Below are 25919 nucleotides of genomic sequence, written 5' to 3'. Positions count from 1 at the left end.
CCATATTTTAAGATATGAAACATACACTAAAATCTACACTTCCAAGAATATCAACTTCATTTGTTTGGAAAACATTAAAAACGCATAGGTTGTTACAAATATAGTGTAAAACATGTTTGTGTGCTTGGTAATATTTTGAAAACCACATAGATTTTCACTTTATGAATCAATGCAGCTTTAAAGGCTTGGGCAGGTCATCGTCCATGGCCGAAAATTAGCATTTAAATAGTGTCACCCACATGGGCCTGATGTTTTGCACCTGAAAAGGAAGAGAAGGGATTGGGATGAGTTCAGGAGAAATTACATAGGGTTATGTTATTGCAACAAAATTACAATCAACATCAAGGTAACCAAATGCCTGTTCGCATCATATTTATTACTTATATCTGTTATATTGTTTTAAGGATAAGTAATGATAAGTAGCCTGTTATCACACAAATCTGTACCCTGAATTTACACAATATGAGTTATTGCGGTATCAGGTTTCTCCTTTGACCAACACAGGTGCGGCACATAACAAATTTATGACAGGCTTGGTCAAAGATTAAGCAATACAAATTTCTCAGAGGGGAGTTTCCTTGGCATTCATTGACCAAACATACCCATTAACTCTATCATTATCAGCATTTGCAGAGATTCAGGGATTTTGGACAAAAATAAAAACACAACACCTCCAGCTTGACTACTTGCTCAACTGTTCCAGTTGTATTGTCTTTTGGGACACGGTGTAGTCACGAGTCACTGAAGGACAAGCTATTTTTACTTAGCTGAATGGGTGCTGTGGCTACTGACAGCACACAGTCATTCATGTTTTTATAAATGTATTCTACTTTTGTAAGGCAGATCTTTAAACAGGATTTTCTAAATTAAATCATACAAGAAGTGTTGAACTAATGTTTAAAGCTACTGGCCACAGCTCATTTTAAAACCATTCAACTTCACTTTAGACAATGCTTGTCACCTCTAGAATGCACTGTCATAATTATTTGTTTTGCTGTCTTGTTCTCAAAAATGTATTATTCAAGATAAAATCTGCCTTTCTGAGAAGCGTCCATCTACAAATGTCTCACACTGAACAAAAGGAAGCAGAAAAGAGTTCTATTGAGTCAAGTAATTAAAAATGTAATTGTTATCCTTGTTAGTTGCTTGTTTTTGATAAAATTCCTATTTCGAATGGGTTTTCTTATATTCTGTATGTCTTTATGTCCGGTAATGACAAGTCGATGTTGAAATCTGTTGAAAGTTGTTCCTCTGCTGTCATTTGTTGGACTCACAAGCTCTCACATCAATTATTTAACACAGACAATTTTTTTAAGCAGTGATCAAAGGGATGCATGTAGAAATAAAAAAAGGCAGGTCTAAGTTTTGAGCCCCACACCAGACGGTCACATAAAAGTTTTGGTTCTACACATAGAAGATAAGTCACTGAAGAACACCAAAGGTTCCAGCAATTTCCCTGCGCGGCCATTAAGTAAAGATCAGCAGTAATATATCGAAATTACTAAACCTAATTTATTTATTAAAAACTTCTTAAGTCTGTGAGTTCTGAATGATCTTTTCCTCTAGATTGTAAGCAGACAGTGGATGTAAACTGTAACAGTGATAATCTAACATGTTGTCAATTTATATTCACAAGCAGAGTTATTTGTTTGTTTGTAAAATGAACACTGAAGAAAGTAAAAAAAACTAACACTGCCAGTGTTAACTTTTTATTCTATTACAGAGTGCAATCTGTATGATTTTTACATTAATTTTGTGTACTTTTTAAAGTTTTTCTGGTGATATTAACCACCACAAAAATATAGTTTTTAACACCAATGGGTGTCATTATTTTGACGCCTTCTAAAAGTTTAATGGTGGTTCCCAAGAGTGTTGTAGCCTTTTGGGCTGTTTCCTCTCCTTTTTTAATCGACATTCGATCACATTAATATCTATGCCGTTCAGTTTACACATCCTACTCATTTCAGAGCCTTGTTTTTCGAAAGTTCAGGGCAGTAAGGTGGGATAGTACACTTCACGGTGCAAGATTTCAGTCAATGAGAGTGAATTACACATAAGGTACCTGTGTGAGTGCTTTTTTTTTTTATTGGACACGTGGAAATGAAACCTTGCTCTCAGTGAGTACCCTGTGGAGTATTTTATCATCGGTTACTGGTGCAACACTGAGCATGTGTATAAAGAAATAGTCCAACCCCGTAACCCGCCTACCACCCTCCCTCTTCCCCTTGGTGAGTCTCGGTCCGCCCGCAGCAGTCTCCTTCCCGGTGAGGGTTTCTTTTTTTTTTTYTTTTTTTTTTTTTTTTTTTTTTTTTTTTTACTACTACAGAGATGGCTGCGAAAGTGTGCAGATCGGTACTCCTGTTGTCCCGGAGCAGCGGAACGGCGGCCGGCAGCCTCCCCGTAGTTGTCTCTTCTTCACAACGGCACCAACAACACATAAGACCGGTAAGTCCCAGGACGACTGGGAGCTCCGAGCGGAGAGGGCTGTACGGAAGGGTAGGGTTGGGAGGAAGCACCGGGCGGGCTGGCTGGACCGGAGAGAAGGCAGCGCTGCTGGCTGGATGGCTGCTGGCTGGCGAGGGGGTTTGCTAAGGAAGTAGTGCTAACTAGCCTGAAGATTTTCCGCTGCTGCCTCGCGTCCTCATGGTTTGGCTCCTTTCGGAAAAAAGGTGAGGCTGAAGATGAGTCAACACCCCTCTGTTGTGTGGTTTTACTAATCCTCAGCGGGACGTGGAGCTTTGACAGGAGGCATTGCAGTTTTTTTGTTGGAGCACTTGCTGAAGCTCATCGACACCCCGCTGGCTCTGCCCCGTTCACTGAAGCAATCTGCTTTTACACTGAATGCTTCACTTTATTGTCCTTCAACTTCACAACCAGAGCTTTTCACTGGGGCTGCATGTGAGTTAAGATTTTGGATCATTTCCTTGCATCTGCAGTGCGATGTGTGGTTGATTACGCGCGGCCACATTTGACTGTCGTATTTCCATGCTTTTGCAATAGATGTTTGGCATTTCCATACTCTGTGTGTAGAAGGTTGCTGGGTTGGCTTTATGGGGTCTTATCTGTGTGAACTGCAGCAGAAACTCAGAATAATGAATATCTGTCCAGAGCCAAAGAGGAAAACTACACATCTGTGCGTGAGTGTGTGTCAGTGTGAGAGGTAGAATGGGGAGAAAGTGTGTACCCACACACACACACACACACACACACACACACATGAACATGGAAGCCCGCACTTGGATGATGTCAGACTCTGCTGGATGCTTTCTCCCCTCCCTGGGTGTTTCCCCGTTCAGCTGGGAGATCCTGGGTTTTCCTGCAACCTCATGCAGGTCTTGGACATGGCCTCTGTGTGTGTGTGTTTGTGTGTGTGTGTGTGTGTGTGTGTGTGTGTGTGTGTGTGTGTGTGTGTGGATACAGCTTCACCGTGGCTCACAATAGAGAAGGGAGGTGATCGTTTTTGCAGAACTTGTTCCTCTCTTGGTGACCCCTTCCATTTAACTCCAACTAGGGAGGGTTTATTACCGCCTCCATCTGAGGTTAAAGGTGAATCAGGGAAATCATTTGGAAGTAAAAGAATGAGGAAGTTCTAATGGTCCTTTTTACATTCGGCTATGTTTTTGTTCTTTTGACTTCCTTTGAAATCATACTTTTCTCAGGTGTCGGAAAATTACAGATGCCATAATGCTAAACCACATCCTGTAAAAAGGACAAATGTACTTTGATCAGAAATAAGATTATAACCACTGAAAAGTGACTTCCACAGCTGTTTTGCAGGGCAAATGTTCATTTTGCTTTAACCATGGATGCTACTTTGACACTTCCACTATAATCTTTTGCTGAACAGCCAGTCTCTTCAAAAATTGTTTGAAGAATCTGAAGGTGTTCTCCCGGACTCCGGATTCCCAAACCATTGGGTTTTGACAGACACCGGTACCAAAGAATAGGTTTTAAAAAGATACTGTTTCAAAAGGACCAAAATATTCTTTCACGCTGCTGTTAACGTTTAGATTTCTTTCAGTAAGATGTCAGAGGTTTCTGTGGCAGAAAGGAACACTGTAGCACTGCTGCACACTGTCTGCCAGCTGGCTGGAGGAAGGGTATTAGACTATTCTCCTCTCATGTTTGGGAAAGACAAATTTAATTGCTTGAAAATACTTCCAGTTGTCAAGGAAGACTGTGGCAGTCTAAAGGAAAATGTTACAGATAACGCAACCCCAAAAACAGTCAATAGATGTTAGACGTGTTTAGGCGGTTTTAAAAGTACCCAAACAGAAAATTTGCCTTAATAACAATTTAGTTTTAGTTTTAGCCTGTTACTTTATAAAGACAAGAGAAAACCCCTTGTAATGAGGAAGATTTGCTAGTGTTTACTTGAAAATCTTTACTAAATTTAGCAGGCTAAATCTAGATTTTTGCTTAGGTGTACCAACTGCACAGTGGTAGAGCTGTTGCCTTGCAGCAAGAAGGTTCTGGGTTCGATTCCCGGCCTGGGGTGTTTCTGCATGGAGTTTGCATGTTCTCCCTGTGCATGCGTGGATATTCTCTGGGTACTCCGGTTTCCTCCCACAATCGAAAAACATGACTGTCAGGTTAATTGGTCTCTCCAAAATTGCCCCTAGGTGTGAGTGTGTGTGTGCATGGTTGTGTGTCCTGTGTGTCTCTGTGTTGCCCTGCGACAGACTGGCGACCTGTCCAGGGTGACCCCGCCTCTCGCCCGGAACGTTAGCTGGAGATGGGCACCAGCAACCCTCCCGACCCCACTGAGGGACAAGGGTGAAAGAAAATGGATGGATGGATGGATGGATGGATGGATGGATTTGCTAGTGTTTACTTGAAAATCTTTACTAAATTTAGCAGGCTAAATCTAGATTTTTGCTTAGGTGTACACCAAAATTGCCTAATTATTTTTAATTAAAATATTGTCTTATTTAAGTAGCAGCAGCAATAATTAGTTCTTCTCTTTAAAAAAACCTCAACAACTCCTGGATCATGTTGGACATTTTTGCTTTAAACTTTTGTATAAATACAGTGACACTGTGAAACCTCGACACGTTTTTCTGAGCATTCCCATGAGATTCTCTCGTCACCTCATTCTGCATTTGGACCTCAGGGTATCTGGACCAGTGAGGAACTACCTCAGTTTTTCTATTTTCACTAGAAGCTCTGGGAATCCCCGGGATTTTATTAGCTGGTGATCTCACTCGGTACTAAGTAGGTTGTCAAAGTATTTTGGATTTTTAGTCCAAGTCTGAGGAGGGGTATAATTTTATCCTCCTAGTGTCCTATTTAAACCTTTACTGACTCCGTTGGGTTAGTCACTGCTCTGTGTGGCAGCCTTTTTAAAGTTTTCATTTCCTTTCGCTCTACTCACATTACAGTTTTGTTTCTCTGTCACAGAGAGGCTCTTTAGTCCACTGAAGTGTTGCTGCCACAGCTTCTATAATGCAGGCCAGTCAATTTGTGACAGCCAAGTGTCTGTATTCACATGGGACTTCCCCACTACAGAAACAAATTTTTATTTCCATCTCTGTATTTATAAAGCTGCAGAGGGATGTATATGCAGTTGTCCTGGAGCTCATAGTCTGTGTTTGCAGGAATGGTTTTCTGAATGCTTCTGCTATCCTAATGCAGTCTCAGTCATGATGTCCTCGCTCCCCAGGGACGGAGGGCAGACAGAGGGCTCCAGAGACTCGTGGACTGGATTTCTATTAACTCAGCTGTCATATAAACTCCATTTTGACGTCTGGGATTTGTGAAAGATTTATTTCCATTGCATAAGCTAATCAAAGCAGAATTATATCAAAAGTAACTCACAATCGAATGTCCAAGTTTGAAGTCAAAGATTAAGCCGTTCCCTGTACTTATTTATTTACTTATTATTTACTTGCTCATCAAAGCTGAGCGCCCGGCGCCTTCAGCCGTCGCAGTCAAAGGGTCAGGGCTCACTTCTTGCTCTTAATCCAATCAGAGTAGGAGTAAACTCATTTATTCCCGCTGCGCTCACAGACTCTGTGCTCGAGTTAGCAGGATTAGCCTGATAAGAGAGTGACGGGAAGCTTTGTGACTGTGCTGAAGGTGATAAGGTAGCAGAATGATTGATAAGCTAGCCATCCACCCTGACAGTTTCATTAATGTACTCCACCCTTTGCACTCATTGGTTTTTGACCCCATTTTTGACACCAGTTATGCACATGTATGCCTGAAAAGGGCAGTAGATGCAATATAAACACTTTAATGTGGCCTCGGTGGTGGAATGTCACACTTTGGGTCATTTTGGCTCAGGGAGGTGATGGACAGCTGTGTGGCCTCCTTTGAAGACAGAGTGTGAAACTGTCGTCTCTTTTGAGAATAAAGAATCCATCCATCCATCTGTCCTTTACCATCTAGTTTTAGTTTGCTTGTCCATTTGTCCGTCCATCCATTTGTCAGTCCTGTTCGGTAGGGATTTAATGTTTGTCTGTAGGATGAATATTTAAAACCTGACCTAATTAGAATTATCTTTCATACATTCATGGAGAAGTTTTGAATTTATATTCTACTGTATTTATTATTCATTCTTCTAAATATGGGCTGAAATGTTACGGCAAAGTAACATAAAAACATGTACAAACTCTGTTTTTGACGATTACACAAACTTCTCATTTCATGTGGAGCCTCCCTGTCAGAGTAGAGTCCTGCTGATTTCTTTGGTCTGCTTGGGTAATATTTAGTGATGCTCAGAGAAAGTGTCTGTGTGCACGGAGAGAGTTTCTCTGAGTGGGTGAGAAAGCTGATCCAGATTATTTTCCTGCAGAGTGATCTAGTGTTTCAGTCAGAGGTTAGTAGTTACAAAGCGAGTCATTTGCTGAATGGATATTCCTTTCAAGTCTATAAACCATTCTGTGTCCTTGCCGCCGATCATTACATGCTAACTGTTTCCACATCAGGATAAAGCGTTTGCCATGGTGGTTGAAACTTAACCTTTGAAAAGTGCAATTACGCTTAATCGGAGCAGATTGTGACAGTGGATGTTGTAAATGGAGCCCGGAAATTTAGTTTGGATGGTAGGGGAAGAATATGAGTCTGTCACTTACAAGTTTTACAAAATAAGTGTATGTGGTTGTAATCAGACCTGTGTGCATCCTAACCAGAATAATTTCCTCTGTGACGTGCTTGTGGCTCATGTGGTCTTTATAAATATGGGGCGAATACTGTAAAGCACACAAAGAAGTAAATGTCAAATAAATATGTAAATGCAGAACATTTACTCTGGGTGCTTAACTTTTTTTTTTTTGAGTCCTACAGTTTATATATAACAAATATATCATCATTAGCTACAATGTTAATATTGTAACGCGCTCTGGGTTCCCAAACCAGATACCGATGACATCAACCAAAGGCGATGCAGATGAGAGAGGAAAAGATTGAATTATTGCGCTCTTGGAGAATTGCTGGTTTGTAGTTTATTAAAACATTTTGGATTCAGTGAGATATTTTTAAGTCAATCTCATGAAAAGGTCTTGAGTTAGTGGAGGTGTTTTCTTCAGCCTGTGAAAATGGGCCTAGCATTAGCATTTAAAATGTTATTCTTATGGACCCTAGCGGCTGGATGTGTATCTTATAAAATGTAGGCGTTGCCTATCTTTGGGCGTTTCCCAGAAATTGAATGTTTTATTGCACCATCAGAGAAGTAGAAAGTAAACTAACTTACTGCAAAATTTTAATCAATACAAGTGAAAATTCTTTTTGTTCTAGATTTGTTTACCCGTAAATGTGCTTCTGTTCTCTTTAAGCTCAGTGTTATGCAGGGTTTGCAGTCAACAACTGGCTGACAGTTAAATTGCAATGCTCTTAGCACAACACAGCAGCAAACCTCTTATGTTAAGTAGTGCTGTAGTACAGAAATGACAACCTTACCTGAGACTGCAGTCATTTGACGCTCATGTAGCAGCTGGTCCTTCTACGCAGTCACAAACATCCTCGGCTTTCTCTGCTTAATAATCTGTGTTTTCCCTGTTAAACTAGAAGCATGTAACCAGATTTCAGTGCTCCGTTTTCTGCCCCTATATTTCATGTAACTTGAGGTCATTTTTGTGTTTCACTTTGTGTTTTAGATGCTCCTGATAATGTGACAGTATTTTTTATTTATTTATTTTTTGCATACGGGTGTGGAAATGTGAGCGGGATGCCTGGTTTAAGGTGTGACCACAGAGATGAGATGCTTGGCTTCATTCTCTAATTTAATTTCAACGTTTATTCACAGAAAGCAGAGAACTTCATTTCTGCCTCTGAATTTAAAACCTGCTTTTGAAAGAAATTGAGCCCTTCTGGGGTTTATGGGATGCCGTCACTGGACAAACATGTCAATATGGGTGAGTGCAAAATACAAAGAACATATAACCTTCACCTGTTGGACGTCTTTTACAGGCATTTTACAGACTTCAATGAGAACACATTGATAAAGTTCTGAGGTATGCAATATATATATATATATATATATATATATATATTAGTACAAAACTCCTGCCTTCAAAGGCTCCAGGAACAGAAAGGCTCCTGCAACCTTTTTATAGCTTTCTTAAAATATTCATTAGTATTAGGTGAGCAGGATTACAAAAAGGCTCATCAAAGGCACAAGATGAGTTTTATGGTGACAGAGCCAATGCTACTGGAACCATTAACTTTGTGTTCTCTTTATTTTTCTATCCTATAGAAAGATTTCCTAGCTCAACGGTTTTGTGCTTAGCCGTGCTTCGTTGCCAGTCGGAGCTCTTGTTTTTGTTAACTCAGTGTATGTTCTTCTATTTTCTTCCCCTGGCTTAGTGTAATTAGTGTTTCTATACTGGATATGTTAGCAGAGCTATTAACGTTGTGCGTTTGTTCTGCTTCATCGTAGAAAGTTCTCCCCGCCCATTGCCTTTGTTTTTCTGTATCTTTTTCCAGGACAGACGATGGCTATTGTTTCTGCTACCTGTTGTCATTTCTACTTTTTTACTAATTACCAGAAATAGAACTAATTTGACTGTTTTGTTTTTTTCTTTGTACATAAATTTGACATAAATGTACTGAATTACAAATGTATTTGGTAACTCTGCACCAGTGCTGCACACTTAAATACACCAGTACCTTCAGAAGCTTGGTCAAACGTGTAAAAACAACACAAAAGTGCAATAAGGAATTTATTCACAGGACTTAGACTTGATAGATCTCCTGTTATGGATTGGACACATTGTCACCAATACCCCAATTTAGAATGTCTTTCGATTTTGGGCCTCGTTCAGTTATCAATATTGGATTGGTGCGTCTCTATATGTAGCTGAGTCTGATTATAGATTAATGTTAGAATATATTGGAATGAATTTGAATAATCTGAATTGAAATTTGAACCAAAATTGATTTTAGTTTGATATAAATTGTCTTGAAATTTAATTTGCTGATATCTCCTACAGCATTAATCATACATTTTTAATTCATTACATTGTATATTCTTTAACGTACTAAAGCTGAAGCTCCTGCATAAAAAGAGATGAATTTCATCCCTTTGTGGCTTCACTATCCCAGAAAACAAAGGGATTCTGCTCCAGTTCATTGGCGCTGAGAGGAAAAACTCCTTCTCCTGTCCTCTGCTAGATTTCCAAGCTTCTGTGTTCTCCGTTTCTCCCTGCTCTCCCTCAGCACATCACATTACAGCACCTGCTCAGCATGACACCCTTTCTCACGCTCACCAGCTGTTTGCCCCGTAGTCAAAGGAATTGTCGTAGGCTGAGGTGGTTCAGGTTACCGGGCTGTATTTAGCGAGGGAGGCTACAGCACAATCCTTCAGATGCAAATTGGACGATGGCGTTGCATTCCGCTGTTGTCTAGTTAGAATGATGTTGTCGTGTTGTAATGAATGAGACTACAGTGATGGACAAGGTCCTCATTAGCACTCTGGAAGGGAATTTCACCCTTGAAGTGGTAAATGACTGGTGAACTTCTGCCTTTGGCAAACTAATTAGCTGCTTCCCATGTTTCTGTGTGGCCCAGCGTGTCTCCAGTCAAGTCTGAAAAGGACATTAAACTGGGCCAGTGTGCGTAATGTGATGATGGATGGAAGCAGAGCCTGGTTACCCTCCTTCTCTCCGGTCGGTTTGGAACCTCTGCTGGGAGGCCAGGTGAGCCAGCGGCTCCAGTCTGAAGGTCATCAGCCACCCGCTTTTTATGTCTTTTCGATCGGAGATTGGCCTCATTATTGGGGTAAATATTTAGGAAATATGTCTCCAAATGAGCAGCTGATGTCGCATGAAAGGCAGCTGTTCTCTGAGCCTTCCTAATGGAGCAATAAATGATCACAGTGTTGCTTCACATGTTTTAAACGAATTATTAAAAATATTTTTATGCCTGTCTTAACTAAAACTAAAAAGTATTTAATAAATGCATAATTTAAGTGCAGAATTCATTCATAAGAACTGGACCAATCAGGTATTATCTGTCAGATATTGATTGATTTCTTGTTTTCTTTTGAGTTTTATTGGTAACACTCTTTAAAACTTAAGAGCTTAATTTAATCCACTTGTTTTGCAAAATATGTAAAAGCAAAAAAAACAAACTTGAAATGATACAAATTAAAGATGAGCTAATTAGGCTTTTCCTGGTCACTAACAAGTTCATAATTTTTAGGTTTGAGGTTTATCAGTGTCACTATTTAAAACCTAACAAATAACTTTACCTCTCTATGTATTTTTAAAAAAAATATAATATTGATTTGGCTAAATGTATCTGCAAAACACTGCTTTATTATAATGATGCAAAACACACCAATCTGGCTTTATTTTTGTTATTTTGATTTTCTTTTAGGTTTATTGAGACCACTATACTCTGTAATATGTGACTGGTTAACCTGGACAATGAGTTAACTATAGACCAGTTCAATTGATGAGGGCAGTAGTAACTGCGATAAAATATAAATGCAACCCATATTTGTTTGGCATTTTAATGACTTACTGGCATGATTAATTAAATATTATTATTCTTTTTTTTTCCATAGAAGTATGCCACTGTTGGAGTCTCATATTACTGGTGCTGGTTATATTTAGTTGTCAATATTTGGAGGTCATAGACCTGAAAGGGACGATGGCTACAGACTGTGCAATTTGTCACAATGAAATTTTTGTCCTGCAGAAAATCAGGGCTGCCTGAGTGTGCAGCTAATTAGCAGGACAGAGGTACGGTTGACCTCTGCTTCAAGAAGTATCGATCACTTGTACGCTTGTTTACCCAAGTTTATGTGAAATAATGAAAGCTCCAGTGACTGATTGATGTTGGCCTGATATCGGGACACTGGCTCATGACCGTTTACCTTAGTATAAAAGAAGACGTAAGAAGAAACCCCATCTCCTTAATTATGCCCTGTCACTATTATTAAATTTTACACTCATCACACTTTAAGTGAAATGCATTTTGATTTAAACATTGTTTTTAACATTTTGAACATTTAGATTAGGTAAAACTAGCAGAAAAGTCTCACCATTCTTTCCATGTAAATGTTCACTTTTTAAATATTTGATGGCTCTTGTTTCTCAACTACTTTAATCTATTTTATTCAGACTCCAATTAAATGTGATTTAATACTGATTATTATTGACTCTGCACCTTAAATTGCCCATAGGGCCTATTTTTAAGTCTATTTAATGAGGTGGATTAGAAAAAAGCAGAATTGCACTTCAGCTTCCCCCACTTGTTGCTGTGCACTTCCAGCCAAAGGAGTGAGCTTTGATTTTCCCTACAGTTTATCGAAGTTGGGAATATTTCTGGTCAGAAAACATGGATAGTCTTAAAATGATGATCCGGTGCTGCCCCTCTCGCACATACTGCTGGTTAGCTTTCTCTAACAAGGCTGCATTGCTTTCCCCTTGTCTACAAGATAGACATTCAACTGCTTAGAACTATTTTCATTAGTACCCAGACACAGACCAAAGCCCTCACTCTGGCTATCCCAGCAGATAGCCTGACTATTTAAGTCAGTTATTTACAAAAGAGAAACATCCGAAGAACATTAAACATTCTGTGCAGCATTCACTGAAAAACTAGAATTTATGTTTGCTTATGTCTGTATTGAAATTAATATAATGATTAATATATAAATGATTTAAGTTACATAACTATTTTGTAAACGTTTTTTATGTACTGTAGTTACAGCAGGAATAATAGCGTCTTGTTTAAATAAAAGTGGTTGGACCATGAAGTGCATTTATGTTAGGGCTGTAGTGATACAATAATCTCACGATACGATACACGATATTCTGCTCACAATACAATATATATATTGCGATATTCAGCAAACGATACAATTCAATACACATCTGCGATTTTCTGAAAGATTTTAGAGGGACAGAGTGATTTTGGTGACATTTTGTAAATAAAGTGCACCAAGTACCCTGCTCTGAATAGTTTGATACCTTTTTAACCTTGACACTTAACATCTGAAGGAATCACTCTAAGCCTGATGACCTAATCACTCTCCCGGCGAAGCAAGCAGTGAGTAAGCAAGGTGACAATTGGATGTTACGATACTTGCGGATGAATATAAATTTTTTTCTAGGAAAGAAAATATCGATTTATATCACAAAATCGATATTATTACACAGCCCTAATTTATGTTTGAGATTTCATGGGTAAATAATGTTAAAACTCGAGGTTGAAATTATGTAGAGATTCTCAAACTAACTCATGCCTGGTATCAATATTTAATTAATTTCATCTAGAAATTGAATGTATATTATTACACTATGATTATACTTAGAATTTTGATTATAAAGTCATAAAAAGGACAGAAATTAATAGTTCAATCCAAGCAATCTGATATTAAAGATCTTTGTAAATTTTATCTCTGCTGTTTCTCATATCAGTTGCTATATTGAGCCGTTTATCTAAGCTTCAACATCAGTTATCACGATACTATATGTTTATTCTTGCTGATCTGAAATGACAGATGTCAAGTTTGAGGCAGAAAATTGTCACATCAGGGCACCGCAGCGAGAGGAGCATCGCCACTTCAATAAAAGCAGCAGGAGAAATGAAACTGGCTCAGCCGTCAACAGCGAGGCAGCTCTTAATTGGAACTGGAAACACCATGCATGAACGAGTCCTATTTTACTAATGGAGTAATTTGATGGAGATCGCTCAGAGGAGGAGGGGGATTCTGATGTGAGGATTCCCTTGGCCTTATCTTCACCCCCTTTTATTAAACACGACCTGGCTGCCGTTTTTCTCATTGTCAGCAGAAATAATGAAATGATCATTATTCGAACTTCAGGAGCGCAGAGTTTTATTCAGAAAACTATTACCTGCTCTCAGCAGATGGAGTGGGAAAAAAACCGGCAATAAAGAAACATCAGAATAGATGGAGGAATGTATGCTTCGATAGCATACATTCCTATCACTCATTACACTTTAAGTGTAATGAGTTCCTATACGAAGTATAGGAATGTATGCTATACAAAGTCTTGTCTTTGAAGTCTTGTCTTCAAAGACAAGACTTCTTGTCTTCGAAGAAGTCTTGGATGGATTACCTATTATTATAGGTAATCCATTGGTTTCCCTTTACTACACAATTTTGCCTCATTAGGTTACAGTTTAGCTAAAATGGACCACAGCGAGAAAACTATCAGTCCGATCTAATTGAAGCTAAAAGCTCAGGACATTCCAAGGTAAACGGGGAAGTCCTCCAGTTCCAGTCTGTGTTGGATTAGTAGCAAGAAAAGCCTCATATCCCTAATTATTGATTCATTTTTTTGTTTAGAATATCTGAAATGCTGACAAACTGGTGGTGTGACCATTCCTGTTTTATCCACAATTTTCACTCCACGCCATTGTTTTTTTTTTTTTTTACGCAGTTGTGAGGCAGCGTGGTGAAACCTGAAAATGCTTCTGCGCAAGTTAGTCAAGTTGTTGCTAGGTAACCAAAGAGTGAGTGTGTTGTTAGGTAACCAAAGAGTGAGTGTGTTGCCAGGTAACCAAAGAGAGAGTGCGTTGCTAGGTAACCGAAGTGTGAGTGAGTTAGTTGATTCCACCAACCTTGCTTTTGCTGTGAGAAGTTGAACGGCTGAAGCCTTTCCTCTGCCTACATCCCCCAGAGTGCTGTGCGGTTCTGGATCAGAATTCAGTGAAACTATTGAAAAATCTACCAGCCGTGTTGATAGAAAAGTCTATCGCAACATTTGGTATTAATGATTTATTGTCCAGCTCTACTGTGAGGGCACAGAGTTATTTGAAAACCAGAGAAAAAGAACATGTGCTTTGAGAAACGGCAAAAAAACCAAAACTACAATGGCCCCAGACAACCAAAATCGTACCTCTTCCTCTCCTCCACTTGAGGATGATGATTCTTCAGAGGCTGACTTAGGTGGTTTCCTCTGATAAATCCACCTGATAGCTGAGGAGAAGTCAATAGTTGAGGCGTTCCTGTTTCAGGGAACTCTGCGTGTGCTTCAGTGTTGCTCTTTGTAGTGAAACATGCTTCACTTGAAAAGGATATGAGGGTGTTTCATGGTTAAACAGGATAAAGAGAGTGTTGTGGCAATATGGTTGTGTTGAGGCCTTTACTTGGAATGGGATTGTGTGTCACTAAGGAGTCTTCTCAGCAAGGCGCAGTGCCAAGCTGGCTGCAGATTGTCGTGTTTTCTTCAGTGCTATTTCTACCCTGGGTGGTTGACATGGATAAGCTAAAGCCGTCACAAAAAAAAATCACTTGAAGCCGTCAAGTTTTACATCTTTTGCCTTGGACTGCTAAACTCCTGATGGGAGGGGAAAGTCTGTTTGTGTAAACATATGCAAATTGTGCTTCTTAAAGTAATTTATCAGCTTTTGAATGTAGTGGTACTCAAGGACAATGTTTTATTATTATAGAATTCTGCTTTGTTTGTGCCTTATTTTCTGTTGCACTTTTATGCATACATTAAAACATATTTACTCTATCACTTTTCTTAGCTAGGGAACATTTTTGCACTTTGAGCTGAACCTGGGTTAAAGTCTTTGCCATTTTATGAATACCTAATCTTCTCTTGGAGCTTCTTGGAGAAGTTATACTGACTCTAAGCTCTCCAAAATTCAAATTTTCTCTTCCTTTCTGCATCTGGCTGCTCTCTTCCTGGGATTCGATGTCTATATTTTGTGAAGGATGCTCATGAATGCCTCATTAAATCACCAGAGGTCAAGGAGTGAGATTTTAAGTGAGACAGAACGGGCTTGGAGCACATCCACAGAGTCAATGATCCCCACGAAGCAAGGCTCTGTGTTGGGCTTGATGCCTGCTCTATTTGCCCTGTAATTACCCAGATTGTAGCGGTGCCATGGTAGACACAGGCACTCACGAGGGGTATTCACCATGGAGAAGATAAACAAAAGGTGTACACCTCGGTCAAACAATGGACTAAATCCTGAAGTCCCTTTTGTATTATTTAGAAGCGATTAGCTGGACCTGAGACACCAGAAAAACATGACTTCTCTTTGTTTGAATTTGGGTTGTAACCTCAGTCTCATAAATTTGAGGTGGGATTCTTGATGTTCTGTTATAACGCTTGACTCTAATAGGAAAGGAAAACTTGACCATTTTATTGCTAAATTATAATTGCATCAGGAGTCTGAGCCTCGAGCCTGGTCAGTTTTAATTAACGTACTATATCACCACAGGAAAGTCGATGCTTGGAAGCACATTGGAATAAACATGCCAGAAAACTAGGGTTGCATGCATGAAGGGGGATAAACACACTATTGGTAAATGCGTTAAGAAAATTAAAAATGTGATGTCATGAATTTAGGACTTTTAGGTTTTTATTTGAGCCATTCTTTTTGCCAGGCTGACATGAAAGACAACAGACAAAATCAAGAGTTGCATTAAATTAAATTTATTGTACATTTCCTGAAATTTACACAGGGTTAAAAATATAGATCAATATTCAAATCTATAAACCCGCGATGTCAGGAAAATGTGTAATTGGAATACTCTTGCTGAAGTCATTGATAATGATTACAATTAATGAGCATTTTCCATCCAACTGGCCTCATAATGTACTGACATGATATTGACTGATTTGAAATATTGTACAGCTCTTACCCCTACTTGCATTTGGTTAAGCGTCAGTGCTACGTTTTGTAGCCATTAGCATAATTCTGGCTGGATATTTGACCCAATTTTTTGGCAGAAAGCTTCACTTCTTTTAAGATAGCTGGTATGTAAGCACAGACCTTTATTTTAGATGTCAAAAGAACTGTAGTGTTGATCTGCCTTATCCATTCTGAAACCAGTTTTTATGTATTTGTTAAAGGATAAGCCAAAAATGTTTAATTATTATCCCCTTTACTGAAATGACCCCACAATATGATGCTGCCACCACCTTGTTTTACAGTTGGTTCAGTGTTCTCAGGTTTGAAAGTCTCTGTTTGACTCTTATCAAACTTCATTTGCTTATGACTGAAGTGATCTGTCTTTTATGTCATCTTAAAAATCATGTCCAGAAGGCTTTTGGTTCTTATTTATGGGCACCTGGAATTGTGAGTCGAGCTAAAAGGTATCCACTCTTACTCCCTTGTACAGACAAATTGAACCTCTAAAGATGAGAGAAAATGTGCAATGAATTGAATCTTGTGGACCCAGCCTCCGTCTTGCAGAGCACAATCTTGTCTCTGCTCAGCCAGTTTGAGTTAAATGCTTTTGTAAATATCTCAGTTTCTATGAATCATTGTTGTTGAAGCCCTGGTGTGAAAAAGCAACTTTCTTTTATTGTTCTGCTCCTTCAATGGAAGGGAAAAAAAACAAAACACTTCAGTGTTGACTCACGGCAAGAATGGAGCTAATCAATACCAATAATTCACAGCGACACTGCTAAAATGCTCTTATTTGAATAAAACGGCGGCATTCTGCTGTCTTATTAGGAGTCATTGTGAATTAGTGGGTTTATTAATGAAAGCTGACACCCACTGTTGTTGTTCTCGGTCACTGAGTTACTGCCACACTGTTTGTAGTAGTAGCTGTTATTTATTGTGCAGGTGCTCTTTGGTTATGAGAAGCTCGGCATTTAATGAAGGCCTGGCGTCAGCAGAACCGGGGAGGGCTTTTCCCTCGAGCTCTGACTTTTGTTTGCAGACAACCAAACGTGTACAAAGCTTAAGCTTTGCTCAAGGTGTGCTACTGCCATGCTAGCCTGATCATAATTAGATAACCAAGCTGTGGAGTCAAAGCGTAACGTCCAGTTATTACCTTTGCTGACATTTTGTTCTTTTTTATATTACCTGGGAGAATTATTCATACCCATTTAATGTGTTTTTTTTTTGTTGTTGTTGCAACCACAAAAGTTATAACTGTTATTTGGGGAGTTTTATGAGGAATTTATGTGACAGACATAAAAGTTTTCATTGCAAAGTTTAGTACAAAGTTTTCATTTTATTTGACGTGTGCAGCAAATACTAAACACTTGCAAATTTGCTTGGGCTATAAATGTTTAACACCTGCATAATGACAGTGGGACTCCCCTTTTAACCTGATGCCCCTGAAATTCAGTGCAACTGGTTATCTTCAGAAGTCGCCTCACTGGTAAGTAAAACCTACTTCTGTGTGTAATTCAGTCTCAACTGGGTTTAAAGGTTTTTCTTTGACTTAATCTTTCACCTTGAGGGTGGTGCATTAAGGGTAAAGTGTTTTCTGGCGACTTCTGAAGGCAGGTGGCTGCACTGACTTTTATATACATGTGTATGTATGTACATCACAGTTTTCAGATATTTATTCCTACAATTTGAAAATCATGTTTTATTCCACTGTACAATTTGGGAGCGTTTTAGTCTTGATTTATCACAGAAAATCACATTGAAGTAGAGAGATCTGTTTCAGTTTGCAACAGGCACTTCTGAGGGTGTGAGTGCTGTTTGCAGGTTGCTGTAACGTTGAGAGTTGAAAGGAAGACTGTGGTGAAAATTGGCTGAACTGGAAGCCGTCTGTGGTTTTCTCGTCTTCATTCAACACGCGAAGCTTAAAAAGCAACAGAGCGGCGGCCCTGTCAGAGGAGGTCAGGGACGACATCGCTACCTGCTGTGTGCATGCCTCGGTTCTGCCTGTGCAGCCTCTGCTGATTCTTGCATCAGCCTGAAATTTGAACACTAATGCACACACGGGCTTCCTCCAAACATGCTGCTTTACCGCTGTCAGAGTGAGGATTGTTAGTCAGCTGTTTGCGTGATGCCTTTGAGAAGAGGAAACGATAGACGTTTCCACTCTCACTGCACTGTAAGTCATATTAGCTGGCTAGCCTCGTTGTCAGCTGCTCTATAAATAGGTTTGAGGAATAATGTTGGAAAATGCATTTCCATGGAGACAGTCTTGGGCGTTGTAATAAGCCTGCCATTGCGGAGGGTGGGATTCTGACTCGCGGCTTAAGTATTTGCTTCCTGTTGTCATGGCATACCAAACAAGACAAATGCAAGCTAGCTTGTTTTTTAGGAGTTAACTGCAACAACAGCTGCAGCTTGCATCCCCATGTTCACTCAGCAAACATGTGACAAGCCGATGTAGGTCTCTGCGTTTCAGTTTACATTGACCAGCCTTTTTGGATACCATATATTCATGCACAGATGGCTAAACAAATGCAGTGCTGTTCCAGTCTGCTCACAAATGCAAAGTATCTTGTGTGGAGAGGCGTACAAACATGGATTTAAATCTGATTTTCATATGCAGCCTTTCTCTTCTCTCTGGCAACCTTTCTGTAATTTAATCAATGGTAGGTCGTACTGGGATCTCTGCCTTTTTGTAGACGTGAACTGTGATTCTTTGAAGGTATTTAAAAGTGGTTACATGTCCAACATGCTTACGGCATGTGAAATTACAGAGTTGGGGAAACCTTTTCCGTCAGCTGTTTCCTTGTTTGGGTAATGGAGCGTAACTCGTCCCTGGAGCCCTGAACTGATTGTGTCACTGGAATAGAAATAAAGAAATAGAAAACCTTTGAGTTTCCACTGTGAATATGGAAAGCTGAGCTTAGGTGTGTGAAAAGCTTTACAATCAGTTTATGTTTTATTGCAGTAGCACAATCTCTTATTGAATGAAAAGTTAAAAAAAAAAAAATCTAACCTTAGAAATAAATAATAATAAAATTAGTTGTGCATCTGAAGATTTCTATTTGGAAAATCTCTCTAGATCATCCAGAGTCATTTGTTCCATCTCATATTCCCTGCAGCTCACACCACTAGTTTTCCATTGGATTTAAAGCTGGAAAAAGTAGTTTTTTTTTTGTTTCTGGTGAAGATGTTTCTGTGTAAATTTGGTCACGTTTTGAATCAGCAAGCTATTAAAACCCCCCAGTAACAAACTGTTTTATGGCTTAGAAAACTAATAGGGTTTTGCTTATGCAGTTTCAGGTGGAGAAGAGAATGGGGCACTACTGAGAAAATATGGTATCCTGATTACAATAACAACAATATGTGGAAATATTGAAACAACATCTCAAGACATCAGCCAGGAAATTAAAGCTGGGAAACGAATTGGATTTCAAATGGTCACTGACACAATATAAGTTGGAAACAAAGTGTCTTAAAGACAATAACATTTTGGAGTGGCCATCACAAAGACCTGATGTCAGTCCCACGCAAAGTTTGTAGGCATTTTTTTTTTTTGGGAGGAATAAGCAAAATTAAAGCAAATTATTGAGAGAAGCTTGTGGAATTAGACCCAAAACGTCAGAGCCTTTTTGTAAACCCGTACTATGAATAAAAGCCAATTATGCCAAATTATAAGGGAATGTATATAAGCTGCTGAGTTTACAGAAAACTTTTTAAAATCCTTCATTATTCTGACCTTTTGAACTTATTTTGGTAATCCCAAATAGCAAAAGCTTAGTCTAATTTATTGTGGCAGGAAGGATATGTTAATATTTGGTATCAGTTGTATGTATCTAGGATAAAGTGGCATAATCTGCCTCAGTAATGGCTTTCCACACCGCTCTCGCCACCTCACATCTACCTGGCTGCTTTGTTTAACCCGGGAACGATGCAGACAAGTGGAGCTGAGTATAAGAATGGATCATCTTTTAGCCTCACCGCTCCCTCATATTGGGGCCCTGTGAGGCAGCCTGGGGATTTCCCACCCTGGACATGAACTGCATGGAGGGAATAGATGGAGGCCATGGGAGTGGAAGCAGAGGTTGGGAGCATCTTTTTTTATGTAACAAAAACCCAGTCTCCATTTTATTCCCAGCCTATAAATGAACTGAGCTCTACTTTTAATTCCAGATATTTTATTTTAGTATTTTTAACATGTACAGTAATGCGTGAGAAAATTCCTCTGGTGAAGAAACAGTAGCTTACTTTCAGGTTTAAGACAACAGTAGGCGTACAAGTACGGGTTCCTAGGGCTAATCTGAAAGTCCCCATGCTGTCGTTGCCACGGAAATGCTCAGAACAATCAAAATGTCCTTTTTTCCCAAAAGGGGATTGAAGGTTATCCTTCTCTCAGTCTCAATGAAAAACGGCTTCTGCGTTAATCTCATCGAGCAAGCTGCGTCGGAACAACATCTCCAGGCTGAGAAATTTACATTTCATTTATTAAATACATCACATTTATTATTTCTGCTGCATTTAGTTAGGGCTGTGAGAGTAATTGGGCTGAGTTGCGTTTTCTGTCAAAGCTGCTTTGAAAGGACTTGCTGTTTACATCTGTCACCAACCCTACCAGGAGATATGAATAAAGTGTAACATTTGCTGTCTGTCTCTTTACGCCGGCTTGGCTCATAACTCTTCCCTGACGCTGCGTTCTGTCGTTTTACAAAATGTATTTTGGTTTGTGTGCCTCTTTTTTTTTTCAGATGCAATAAACGTGTCAGAGGAGTTCATGCTCAGCAGCCTCCTACCTCACCAATATTTATTCAAGCAGACTGGATGAGATTTATTTCCTTTTATATTGACCGCTTTTTCTTCATATTCAGACAGCGTCTGTAAGTTTTACTGCTATACAATCAAGCTAATATTGTGCTGCTGTGTTTTTACCTCATCTCATCTGCTCATCTCTTCTGACCCCACAAGCCTTTTATTAGGATTTTATAATGTAGACCAACTCAAATGGAGCTTATTTGTAAAGTGGAATCAATTCTTTTTTTTTTTTTTAAGTAACTTTCTTTAAAAGTTACTTAATTAGTCGACCTGTGTTTAATATGGATGATATGAATAGGCCTGAAACAATTAATCGATTATTTAAGTAATCTTGAAAAAAAATTTGAAAAATAAAGAACTTGCTAGTTGCAACTTTTCTGCTTTTTATCAAAGTTGCTTGGAGTTTATTGTTCCTATTTTCCCCTCCATAATATTCTTTCAGTTTTATAACAAATCCTACCTTGCAATAAAAGCAGGGTTGTTATGTGGTATTTCCATTTAAAAATTTGCAATATTCAGTGTTTTTTAAGCATGGAGAGAAACACCCCAGTTTACTGTCATTGGGGCGAATTTATAGGCTGTCGGCTCATAAAGTCAAATCTAAAATTTGGTCAAATGATGGGGCTGGTATTTAATTCTTACAGTTTGAAAATCCACAAACGTTTAAAACAAAAGCATAACTCCGCATGATCTAATTGCTTTTGCTTAATACAGAAAAACAACACTATTACTGCTGCTAAAATAATCAGATATTTTAATTAAAAATCATACCTGTAATATGTCTTTTCTTTATAGAAGCTTTCAAGTCAATAAAAAGAGTAAGAGCCTCCTTTCAGTCATTTGCAATGTGTAGAAATAGGTGGGGGAGGAGCATTTCTCTGTCACCAACATTGGTACCAGAAGACACCGTGCAACAGGAACATTCTTGCAGTTTTGAAACTGTAAATTTGTACCTTGGTACACTTTTATCCCTCCTGGTGGTAGACTAGCCTTACGCTGCGTGAAATTACTTTGGTAAATGCCAATCATTTATGCAGTCAGAATTACTGAAAAACCCGTTTTTCTTGTGATGTTGGTACATCAGAGTGGTGACAGAAATGTCAGCCATGTGAACTAAGTAAAGTGTTTCTAATTTCACAGCAAGTGAACATAGACTGAAGGCATTCATTTATTTCAGAGTCAGGGCAGATAGAAGAAAAATATTGTTCTGTGTTTTGTGTTACTGGTTCTGAAAAGAGGCAGAAAATCTGTAGAACATGATTGTATTTAAAGCAGGTGGATCATCTCTTTGCAGATTTACTGTTAATAAAAATACGCCGGTACATAAATTCCCCCTACTTAGGAACCTGTCCTGCAGGGAAGCTGCCAGGCTTATGTAATTTAAGCCTCAATTTCACTTGAGACAAATGACAGAGCCACGAAAGCTTCGCTGATGTAGCGGACTAGAGTTACGGCACGCGCTCAAATCGTAGTATAAGCCAAGCTGTGGCATGTTGATGCTGTTTTCAGGTCAGTTTACAGTAGGAGAGAAGCAATATAGAGGTTGTGTATTAAAATGCATTCTACAGTTAGGCTAGATTTGTGTACAAAACTTAAAAAAACATGGAGATCTGTTTTGACTTGCTGTATAAAATGTGTGCCACTTAGTTTTTGGCGTCACTAGCCTGTTGAAAACCATGTTTTAGTTGGTATTTAACATGCCGTATTTGTGGATGCCACTTGTCTTGACTCCCACTTAGCATAAACAGAGTGTTGATAATTATACTTTAATTAAACAGATTAAAAGTGTTATTTTTTCGTCCCAGTATTAGAATTTGCCGCTGCTAGTCATGCAAACTGTGCCAGTGGGTGGTTCTTGCTATTTGTGGATCTCTCTGATGCTAAGAATGAGCGCTTTGTTATCGATACGGAGACCTTCAGATATGCAAGCACTCTGATGCTTTTCTTCTTCTTGCACCATCGGTCCTCTGACGTTCGTTCACCAAGTCTCTCTCTGATTCACGCCAGAGCTTCTTCCCACACGCCCACTCCTTGGGAGGATGTGTGTTTTTTTTTTTTTAGTTTTTACCAGAAACAAAACAAAAACAACACTTTCAGTGGATTATTTTGAGCTGCTCTGCCATTCACTGACTTTTGTATTTGAACAGCACAACAGCACCCCTGACATGCTGGGCTGTTGGTTTCAGATCCTCAACTCAACCTCAGCATTTAACTCAAACTGGCTGGGTTTGAATCTGGGAACTTAAAATTACCAGCATGACAAGTCCAGTGTAGCCCAGCAGCTACAGTGAAACATGGCACTGGACATGTTTTTAGGTAGACCTACTTTTTCATGAGTCATGAAAAAGTAGACGGCTTAATGAAGCCGTCTACTAAGCGTTTGATATTACAAAGGTAGGAGAGGTCCAAAGAGGCAAAATGCCCAGCAGCTACAGTGAAACATCCCCGCAGCATTATGCGACATGGAAAATTAATGCCGCTCCTGGATTGGCTGCTTTGCAAACACCAACCAATAGCGTATCAAGTCACATTGTTGTTGGGTATTTCAGCTTCCCTAGCTGCATTTTCTTTCTAATATTTTTGAAAATTTAGTGCTGTACCAAAGAAAATAAAACATCTGTGAATAGCTGGAAGTCCACCGTATTGTGTTAAGTTTTTTTCAGTCTAAATCTTAACTCTACCAAACATGATTTCCTATTTGCAGATCTAATGGAGTGTTTGATTTGTTTCTGAAGTTGCAGATTGCATCTGGGAACAACGTCACATCCAAAATTGAGAGTATTTGACATGAAAGTGCTGGAAGTCGGAAAACCAATTCTAAAGCTCTGTGCTATAGAAATAAAAGCTAATGCAATAACATTTCCCTTCAGGTCATGCAGAGAAATACTTTGTTCACAAACTTTTTATTTTTAAAGGTGTGGCAGCCATATTGGCCTGCAATATAGGCTGTGTTTTAGTGACACCTGGGGCCATAAATCAGCTGAGAGTGTTGCCACCACCTTTTTGTTTCATATTTTTACTCCAGTCTCTCCTTTTACTAAAATAAATCTGTACGCAGTTGCTGTATTTCAGACAGTGGGTGCGTGTTTACGTCATGCATGCTCGCAGGTGTGTGACTGAATTTCTCCGAGTGGTTCCTGCTGGATATTTGCTTATTGGAATCCTGCAATGGGACTCCGGTAATTTCTCTCACCGAGGCTGCAGCAGAGCTCACACAACAAGACACGTGCTGGACCCGTACACATAATTGTGTCCTTGAGCATCTGAGACAGGGGGTGGAGGTGGGGAAGGGGGGTTGCAGGTTGAGTGAGAATATGATTGTCTGCAAAGTGGTTAGTTTGAGGCTGCCGCATCACCCTGATTACCTGGACAGGTTATTTTCTCCTTCTCCTTGAGCCTCGGTCACGTCCGCCTGTCATCTGGAAACATCCAGGGGAGCACCTGCAAATTGATCGGTTCTCCTTGCTAATATAACACTTTGACTTGCTAGGAATCACCTGGCAACCACACACCTCTATCGTAACCGGGGTTGTCTTAATGCTTCGGAAATTTCATTTGCGTCTCCTCTTCTCCTCTATCTCGCTCTGTTCATCTTTCCTTTCAGCGACCAGAGATTGCCTGGCCTCCCCCCGGGGCTTACTGCCTTTCTCCTTCTGCTACTGGAGATGCAGAGATAGCGAACAAACCAAGCAGGGAGAAGATCTGAGAGAGGAAGATAAGGGCATCTGAGGAGATCTGGAAAATGAGTCTCTTAACTTGTACTGTAAATCTCACTTTGTTGATGAGTCATGAAAAAGTTTTCTAGCGATGCGGCAACGGAGTTTGTCAGTCGTCTCATGCTCTCAACATGCAGTATTAATTAGTCGTGTGGATACCTGAGCTGTCTGTGGCAGCCGCTCTCGCTTTTGGATGCTGTCCTCTCACCATCTGCTAGCAGTTAACTCTCCGAATTGGGAACAAATAGCATTCCCATCAATATTTCTGCAGTTGCCTTTCAGCAGCTTACGACCCACTGGGTGTATATGATCCGCAGTGTGAAAACACTCTTCATGCTCTCACACCTGCCAGAGCCCTGCGTTGTTCCTATTATCTCAGATCAGCTTGTTAGATCCATGCTGAGTCATGAGTAGTGAGGGTCTTTTCCCTTGTGTTTGTTAGAAAACTTTGCTGGAGCTTTCTTCTTCGCTGATTTGATCAGTTGATTTGTTAAAGGTGCAAAAGTTTCAGTTTCTCTTATTAGGAATAAGTTTTGTTGTTGAGACAGAATCGTCTTCATTTTCTAAAAGTAAACTTTCCTTTTACAGACAAGCAGCTTGTTTTAGATACAGCTTCTGTTCTTGCAGAGGGATAACGGCATAATCAGCTTTTTAGAAGACGTTCAGGGATCCAAATTTAAACTTTTTGTTTATATATTAAGATCTGACAGTGACGGTACATCCACCTTGTGTGCAAAACTATACAACTCTACATCTTCGTTGTTGCTCCAGGTTGAAAGGGACATATTTTCCCTCCAGTGAGTTGTGGGTTTGCTCTACAGGCTCCTCCTGGGGTTGTGCAATGAAAACTTCCTTATCAAATGTTTTCAATTCAATTCAGCTCAGACTTTTATCTTTTCAGAGATCAACAGATTATTTTATCTAACGATCTCCAACATTTGCATAATGCTGTTCGCAGAAAATAGACTCATTAAGACTCGTTGACTTTTAGGTAGACCATGCTAAAAAACTCAGCCTGACATGAGCAAAACAATCTTATCAAGACGACTCAGATACAAGTGTGTATAATAGAATCAGGTTATTTTATTTATTCTGGTAATTTGATGTAAAAAAAAAAAAAAGTAGAAGTTACTCATTATATAGCTTTATTTCTTACAGGGTGAGACATTTTATTAGGGTTCCAACTAACAAATACTTTGGTAATGGATAATTCTTTCTATTATTCAGATGATTAATTGATTTTAAAAACAATGCAGATTTTTCATTTAACCATGCAAGTCTGATTTATACACTATTAGGAAAACATTAAAACATGCAAATAAATAATTTTTT

The 25919-nt window shown here is 39.3% G+C and overlaps 1 protein-coding gene across 2 annotated transcripts in view; it reads left to right on the top strand.

The window, feature by feature from the left end:
* The first annotated feature begins 2218 nt into the window (after positions 1–2218).
* mcu (mitochondrial calcium uniporter) overlaps positions 2219–25919 on the top strand; it is a 62863-nt gene continuing 39162 nt past the window's right edge. Inside the window, exon 1 of one of the 2 annotated variants that reach the window (XM_008429958.2) lies at positions 2219–2445. In XM_008429958.2, the coding sequence (XP_008428180.1) occupies positions 2329–2445 (117 nt within the window). In that variant the 5' untranslated portion in view covers positions 2219–2328. Of the gene's footprint in view, positions 2446–2699; positions 2899–25919 lie in introns of those variants that run through there. The other variant, XM_008429959.2, reaches the window with a different exon arrangement.

The sequence above is a fragment of the Poecilia reticulata genome, linkage group LG15 (genome assembly GCF_000633615.1).
Source record: "Poecilia reticulata strain Guanapo linkage group LG15, Guppy_female_1.0+MT, whole genome shotgun sequence".
NCBI classification, from domain to species: Eukaryota; Metazoa; Chordata; class Actinopteri; order Cyprinodontiformes; family Poeciliidae; genus Poecilia; species Poecilia reticulata.
Note: the sequence above shows the minus strand (reverse complement) of the source record. Positions and strands in the feature narration are given on the sequence as shown.